Raw genomic sequence first — 8447 nt, forward strand, 5'->3', positions numbered from 1 at the left:
AGAACCTTTAGTATCATAACTGTATTTAATGGAACAACTTCAAGCTATTTTTTAAAAAATAGTCTAGCAAGCAAGCTTTTTTCCACTGTAGGTTCTTGGTATTTTCCCCCTTTAACAATAAAATAACAAAAAGACCCATGCATCCATGGGAATCCTTAATTCAGACATGGACATCTGCCGCTAGATTGTGGCTTAAGTATGGAATGTTCTTGGGGGATCAAACTCTCAAACATGCATCGCTTGGCACCTTCCAAGCCTGATTTTGGAGAGAGGGGAAGTACTAGATTTAGAGCTCTGTTGATTTTATGTTTCCAGAGCAGCTCTACAGGCTGCCAGAACACAATGATCAAGAGTCTGCAGAATAAAATGGCTTTGCTCAACCAGCTCCAACTCATTCCTGCAAGCAATAATGCAAGAAAGCCCCAATACTTAACAAAATCATCATCAGCAAAAACAAGACCATGAGAACTTCTTAGCTCATTCTAAACACAGACCATACACATTCATGCTTCAGAACCATTTTCTAGGTGCAACTTCAGAAGAGCAGCAACGTCACGGGAGAGAAAGGTGCCTTAAACCCAATCATACATATGTCCAAAAAGCTTAGCCCTGCTCACTGGCTACCCTGTGGCAGGGAAAAGTCTAATCTCCACTGCCTGTTCAACTTTCAGTGTTGCCAAGCTTAAGAATAGAAGAACTCTGGAAACTGAAATGGTCTTGGGTAATCAGAACCAATGCTGCAGAAAAATTCACTGTCAGAACTAATGTATAAGACATAACACGAAGTGGACAGATTTCCCCACACTACATACAGCCCAAACATGGTCAGGGGAGCAAGTTCAAAATCCTTTCAGAGTACATATATACAAGAGCAAATCGGATTAGTTCAGACGGCAGGTACTCAGCGGCCGTCCAGAGCTTTGTCCCGTGCTATAACCGACTCATCAAATTTGATCATGAGGGTGGTGCCCTTGTGCCAGTGGGCCGTGACCTTCGCAGGGAAACCGCTGCAGGTGAGCATGGCCTCCACAATGCCAGCGGTGAAGGAGGCACAGTTGAGAGTGCTGTTCTCCTTGGGCACCGAAATGTACGTGTTGATGAGGGGCTCCTTTTCAATGATGTAGTAGGTCTTGTCATCGTCGTTGGCTTGCTCCAGCTTATCAGCCTCCTTCCCAAAGAGCGCCTTCCACACAGTCACCTTGATGAAGAGCAGGATGTTGATGACTTTCGTTTCTCGCTTGCCGTTCTTCTCCCGCATCACCAGAACGTCCAGGATGCGGGCTCCCACCTGCTGGCCAAGTTCAGAAAGCTTGTTCTGAAGCTCTGAGACCGAGTACACCCGGTTCTGGCAGTACTGCACAATCTCAGAGAAGAGTAGCGAAAAGGCACTAAGGCTGACATCTGTCTTTGGGCGGGTGAGCGACCTCTCAAGGATAGCCGACTTCCCACGAGTAAAGCGTGCGTCCATGGTGCTATCAAGAAAAGAAAAGGCTATTTACATCAAAAGCATCTGTCTGAATCAGTACAACGGCTATTTTAAACAAGGAAATATTTTGCGTAGCAGCCTCTAACCGCTACCTAGTTTGCAAAGGAGGGGCAGACTTATAAGTTATTATGAAATAGCAGTTTGGGACACAGGGATGGAAACAGCAATCTGCTCACATAAGCCTGTGGATGTTCTCTGCTTTCCCCTCCCTAGAGCAGTTCCTTCTGACCCTACTTCCTCAGGGTGAGCTGCAGTAAAAAGGGACAGGAGGGTGAAATCGCTCCCTCCTCTCTTTCTAGCAGCACAGCTCTGTTGCTGGATGAGTCAAGAAGGTTGATTTTTGCCCCATCCCCCCTCCTTACTGACCCACATGGCTACTACTCCATGTGGGTGCCACAACCCTGGAATCAGTTTCCTGAGGTCAGAAGGGCTTGCTGAAGGGAGGGTAGGGAAAGGGAAGCCACCCCCAAAACAGTCAACACCTTTCGCTAACGGTTTGCTGGATCCAGTTAATAGACTGGGGAGTCCTGGGTCCAAAGAGCTGTTCAGCTATAAAGACCACCAGGTGACCTCAAGATAATTATTTATATGTAGTTTAATTTGCAAGTGTCATGTGACAAAGAATAGGGGGAGGGGCAATCCCATATATGCCACTCTAGCACAAAGGATGCAGACAATATAAATCAAATGTATCACCTAACAAGATTGTTTTTATTTTTTGAAAAACAATGTCAGATAAAGAAGAAACCAAAGTTCTAAAATATTAAACTTTGCAATTTGTATTACTTTTACAGTTTTATCAAGTTGACAATTTGCTGCATCAACGTTTGGCTGGTCAAACAGACTGCATCAATCCATTCATTCATGGAACGTTCTAAAACGAGTCGGTCCAGTCAAAACATTGTATCTGCTCTGTGTTTATCATTACGTTTGACCTCCTTGGCTATCAATACTCTGATCAAACCATCCCTGTAATTAAACTAGTAAGAAATAATGGCTCAGCTTTACGGTGCAGTCAAAAACTTCCGACTCCAAATATAAACCAACCTCGAGCCTCTTTTATTCTCTAGGATCTTTGGAAAGTGTAATCCTATGGGGGAGTTAAAGATAACCAAAGGATTCTCACGCACACATCCATGAAACTACAATCTCCGTAGCCTCCCCCCCCCCTCATTTGAGCAAATACCATGCCAGTTAATCCAAGTGTCTACCTTTTTACTCTCGTCGCGCAGGTGTGAGAAACGATTCCCTTTTCCCCAGGGAGAACAGCTGCACCCGGGATCAGGGCGGTTTTTAAGGGGAGAGGGGAGATCGTCCCGCTCCTACTGAATCCGGGCGGTTGCCAGCAGGACCGACGCTGAAGCCACAGAATGAGGCTGGGGGCAACCAGGGGTCACAACTGACTCCCTTCCTCACCCCCTCTGCAACACCTGGATGTTCAGACGAGCCCCTCCCTTCCCCACCCCGAAAGCCTGATTCCCCCCACTGTCGCGCTCACGCAACCTACCAAGCGGTCACTCTGCGTCTTTCACTTCCGTCTATTCGCAGCCCTTTACGACTGCTGCAAAAGAAGCACCGTCCTCTAAAGGAAGAGACAGGAGACCGGAAGTATTACTATGGCAACGAGTCAAAGCCTAACGGCTCGTGGACGGAAAACAAGCTTGAACTTCCGGTAAAGATTGAAAGTCGCTATTGACTTGGCGCCCCTCTAGGCTTTAGCATCTCTATGTTGAAAACAGTCTATTACTGAGGAGGCAATGGCTTCCAGGCCGATGTATGGAATATAGAGAAATATAGAGAAACTTCTTCAGCTGTATCTGAAGAAGTGAGCTGTGGCTCACGGAAGCTCATACCCTACCAGAAAATATTTTTGTTAGTCTTTAAGGTGCTACTGGACTCTGGCCCTTTTTGACTACTACAAACAGACTAACACGGCTACCCACTGTGAATAGAGAAACTGAGTGTGTGCTTTTGGCTCCCTCCAGTGGCCACTTTGTGTGATTACAACGTTCTGTGAAGCTGGCGCGATTGGAATGTAGTACTAAGCATCTGATTTCTCACGCAAGTAAAGTGATGCTCAAAATCTTACAGCAAAGGCTGTTACCATATATGGAACGAGAAATGCCTGATGTTCAAGCTGGTTTCAGAAAAGGAAGAGGCACTAGAGATCATATTGCAAATATACGCTGGTTACTGGAGCGTACGAAAGAATTTCAGAAGAAAATCAGCTTGTGTTTCATAGATTACAGCAAAGCTTTTGACTGTGTGGATCATGAAAAGCTATGGCTGGTTTTAAAGGAAATGGGTGTGCCACTACATCTGATTGTTTTGATGCGCAATCTGTACTCTGGACAAGAGGCCACAGTTAGAACAAAATATGGAGAAACGGAATGGTTTCCAATTGGCAAAGGTGTCAGACAAGGATGTATTTTATCTCCCTATCTCTTCAATCTATATGCAGAACATATAATTAGGAAAGCAGGATTAGATTTAGATGAAGGTGGAGTGAAAATTGGAGGGAGGAACATTAATAGTTTGAGATATGCTGATGACACTACATTATTGGCAGAAAATAGTGAAGATTTGAAACAACTACTGCTGAAAGTTAAAAGAGAAAGTGCCAAAGCAGGACTGCAGCTGAACATCAAGAAAACAAAAGTAATGACCACAGGAGAATTACACAACTTTAAGGTTGACAATGAGGAAATTGAAATTGTTCAAGACTTTCTATTCCTTGGCTCCACCATCAACCAAAAGGGAGACTGCAGCCAAGAAATTAGAAGGAGATTGAGACTGGGAAGGGCAGCCATGAAGGAGCTAGAAAAGATTTTGAAGTGTAAGGATGTGACTCTGGCCACCAAGACTAGATTAATTCATGCCATCATATTCCCTATTACAATGTATGGGTGTGAAAGCTGGACAATGAAGACAGCTGATAGGAAGAAAATAGATTCCTTTGAAATGTGGTGTTGGAGGAAAGTGTTGCGGATTCCGTGGACTGCCAAAAAAACAAATCAGTGGGTTATAGATCAAATCAAGCCTGAACTGACCCTAGAAGCTAAAATGACTAAACTGAGGCTGTCGTATTTTGGTCACGTCATGAGACGACAAGAGTCACTGGAAAAGACCGTCATGATAGGAAAAGTTGAGGGCAGCAGGAAAAGAGGAAGACCCAACAAGAGATGGATTGACTCAATAAAGGAAGCCACAGCCTTCAATTTGCAAGATCTGAGCAAGGCTGTCAAAGATAGGACATTTTGGAGGACTTTCATTCATAGGGTCGCCATGAGTCGGAAGCGACTTGACGGCACTTAACACACACTAAGCATCTGAAAAGAGGAGATGTGGAAAGGAAAGCTTAGCTCACGTTGGAATAAGTGTTGTTAGTGTTTAAAGTGCTACTGGACTTCTATTTTGCTGTGCAAGACTATCACAGCTACTTTTTTGCACTGTAGTACCTTTTATTAGGATCAGCCAAATGGGGTTGCCAGGTCCCTCCTGGCAATCATGCAGGGGGGCGGCACGGGGGACTCACCAGGAGCAGGAGGAAGGCCTAGGCTGCTGTCGCTGGCGATGTGGCAACATCGCTTCCAGCACGTATCAGACGTAGGGTTGCCAACCTCCAGGTAGTAGCTGGAGATCCGCTATTACAACTGATCTCCAGCTGATAGAGATCCGTTCCCCTGGATAATAATGGTCGCTTTGGCAATTGGACTCTATGGAATTGAAGCCCCTCCCCAAACTCCGCCCTCCTCAGGCTCTGCCCCAGAAACCTCCCGCCGGTGGCAAAGAGGGACTTGGCAACCTGGTTTGTTGTGAGCCAAAAGGCACGAGCTGAAGGGCCACATTTTATGTACATGTGTGTTTTGTTCAGAGCCATCATCCAGGTGAGAGGTGGGCCTGAATTGATGTTTGCTTTATGTTTTCCAAGACCCAGGTGAAAGGTGGGTCTAGACTTATGTACAGCAAATATTAAGTGTGAGTGTGTCCTTTGTGAAGTGACTACTAAGGGTGTGTCTTTACTTTTTCTGGTTATTAGTTCCTTTGCCTGCTGGTGGGAGAAATGTACTTGGGGGGATGGAATGGGGTGAAAGATGGTGCCATGATTCATAGTGTGTGGAGTAGGGGGAGATATGTGTATGGGGGAGGGGGGAAGAAGCAGGCCAGGTAAAGGGCAGGGACAGAAGACAATTGCATTCTGTTGCCCTTTCTGGCTCTTCTTCCAGCCAAAGTGATGTTGGTAACCATAGCAATGACCCACCAGGCTATAAAATCTTGCCACTAAATGCCAGGTCAGTCACAGGAAAAACAGCAGCCATCCAGGATTTAATCCTGGATGAGAGGGCTGATCTGGCATGTATCACTGAGACTTAGCCAGGGGAGGGAGAAGGGTTAACCTTTCCCAATTGTGCCTCTTGAAGTATTTGGGGATGCATCAGTATATGTCTAGCAGGAGGGGGGGAGGAGTTACTGTAGTCTATAAGGATTCTGTCCCCCTAGCATGGTACCCATCCTGAACATTACTGGTTTTGAGGCTCTCAATCCTAACATTGAGATTGATGGACAGGAGTTGGGGTTCTTTAAGTGTACCACCAACCCTGTTGCTGGAAAGTCTGCTTGCCTGAGCTGACAGAGGTGGTCTCAGAGGTAGTGTTGAGGACCCCTAGGCTGATTGTCCTGGGGTACTTCAATATTCATGCTGAAGCTGTCTTGTCAGGAGTGGCTCAGGAATTCATGGTCTCCAAGATAACCATAGGCCTATCTCAGGTAATAACTGGACCTAAACGTAGGGCTGCTAACCTCCAGATAGAGGCTGTAGATCTCCTGGAATTATAACTGATCTCCAGAATACATAATTGCTTATTTGTCGGTTTGTTTAAAACATGTATTCCACCTTCTCCTGCTGTGGAACGTGGGCTGCATGGCATTATACCTTACTGAGGTCCCTCCCCTCCTTAAAACCCACTCTCCCAGGCTCTGCTCTCAAATCTCCAGGTATTTCTAAACCCAGAGTTGGCAGCCCTACCTACACATTATGCAGGTCACACTATTGATCTGGGATTTTATTCTGGGAAGGAGGTAGAGATGCCAGCCTCCAAGTGAGAGCTGGGGACCCCCCAAAATTACAGCTAATCTCCAGACAACAGAGATCTGTTCCCCTGGAGAAAATGGAGGCTTTGGAGGGTGGACTGTATGGCATTGTATTCCACTGAGGTCCCTGTCCTGCCCAGGTTCCATCCCCAAATCTCTAGGAGTTTCCCAACCTGGATCTGGCAACTGTATCCCCGCCATCCCCTGCCAGTGGTAATGGGGAACCTTGCAATGCTAGCAGGAGGAATGTGATCTCAGGGTGGAGGAATTTATGTTGTTTCCTTTGTCACTGTTTACTTGGGTTTAGACGGGGATATCAAGACTCTGCAGGAGTGGGGGAATCTCTTAAAATGATCTGCCTCTGGAGACAAATGAATCCAAATGGCTTTCTTATGGTTCTAAAGGATTTTCCTGTTGATATGGTTGGTGCTTCTGTCAATGCCCCGGTTGACCTCTGGAATGAGGAAATGGCCCAGGTGGTTGTCACCCAATGGTTCCCAGGCAGCCTCTCCCAAGTGTTAGAGCCCAGGTAGCCCCTTGGTTTTCTGAGGCGTTGAGGGTCATGAAAAGACAAGGGCGGTGGTTTAGAGCAGAGGTTCCCAAACTGTGCTCCAAGGAGCACTTGGTGCTCTGTGAAACATCTCCTAGTGCTCCGTGAAGAGATTGGAAAGAAAAATACTACTGTCATTCGGTTTAGTATATAGGTGCTAGGTGAAAATTCACTCCGTGGCAAATTTCTCTCCTGAAAAGTGCTCCATGACTCAAAAAGTTTGGGAACCACTGGTTTAGAGCAACAGTCCAGGAAGAGTTGGGAAAATTTTGATAAGACATGGGCAAAAGCTCATTTTAAAGTGTTCGTCGCAGGAGTCATGGAGGCAATGAAAAAAACACTTTCCCAATACCATTGGGTGTGCACAGTGTAGGCCAGTGGAGCTGTTCTGGGTGGTCAAGGGCCTGTTGGGATCTGCAAAGAAGGCACAGGCTCTGGCAGATGTCAGTCAGGAGGACTGGCTTAAGCAGGAAAACACCCTGAGGATGACAAGCTAAGTATCATAACATAGGGTCACAGACAATCAACACTTTCAAGCCAATGGGTTGCCTGGGTCACAGTGCAGTCCTAAGCAGAGTTATAGCCTTCTAAGTCCAATGAAGTCAGGATGTAACTGTTTAGGATTGCACTGTTAATCTCTCATGTTATTGTGTATGCCTATTAGAAATCTGCCCTGACCTGGATGGCCCAGGCTAGCCTGATCTCGTCAGATCTCAGAAGCTAAGCAGGGTCAGCCCTGGTTAGAATTTGGATGGGAGACCACCAAGGAATACCAGGGTTGCTGTGCAGAGGAAGGCTCTGGCAAACCACCTCTGTTAGTCTCTTGCCATGAAAACCCCAAAAAGGGGTCGCCATAAGTTGGCTGCGACTTGACGGCACTTTACACACACACATTAGAAATCTGCATAAGGGTTAGGTTTTAAAATGTTTACACATGATACCAATATGCGTCAGGAGCAATTACTGTTCCACAACAGGCAAAATTATCCTACACCCTTTTCTTCTGGGCATTTTTTGGTACAAGAATGGCACCATTTTTCTTAGTCTTTCATGAACACCCTTGCCATGATCTTTCCAATGATGTGCAAAGGGTGGGTGCTAGTTCTAGTTTTTCCCGTTGCATGCTGTCACCTCTATGATTTGGAGGGACAGCTACAAACTCTCTGGTTTGACTACGGTATTATCTTCGTAATTAGAGAACTGGGTTGAACAGTAGGATTGCCAGCTCTGAGTTGGGAAATATCTGGAGATTTGGAGGGTGGAGGCTGAGGAGGGGAGGGTTGGGAGAAGGGAGGGACCTCAATGGTGTAAATTGCCATA

At 46.1% G+C, this 8447-nt stretch overlaps 1 protein-coding gene across 1 annotated transcript; it reads right to left on the minus strand.

Moving 5' to 3' along the window:
* Window positions 1-860: 860 nt before the first annotated feature.
* Window positions 861-2759, minus strand: TRAPPC5 (trafficking protein particle complex subunit 5). The gene is made up of 2 exons (XM_056860903.1): window positions 2698-2759; window positions 861-1472 (listed from the first exon to the last, which is right to left on the minus strand). The coding sequence occupies exon 2, from the start codon at window positions 1466-1468 to the stop codon at window positions 902-904; it is 567 nt and encodes a 188-aa protein (XP_056716881.1). The 5' UTR covers window positions 1469-1472; window positions 2698-2759; the 3' UTR covers window positions 861-901.
* Window positions 2760-8447: the final 5688 nt, after the last annotated feature.

Source organism: Euleptes europaea, chromosome 1 (genome assembly GCF_029931775.1).
Source record: "Euleptes europaea isolate rEulEur1 chromosome 1, rEulEur1.hap1, whole genome shotgun sequence".
In the NCBI taxonomy this organism is placed as follows: domain Eukaryota; kingdom Metazoa; phylum Chordata; class Lepidosauria; order Squamata; family Sphaerodactylidae; genus Euleptes; species Euleptes europaea.

Excerpts from the sequence above, each read along its gene's own strand:
- TRAPPC5 (XM_056860903.1), bottom strand. The coding sequence starts at position 1,468 with ATGGACGCACGCTTTACTCGTGGGAAGTCGGCTATCCTTGAGAGGTCG.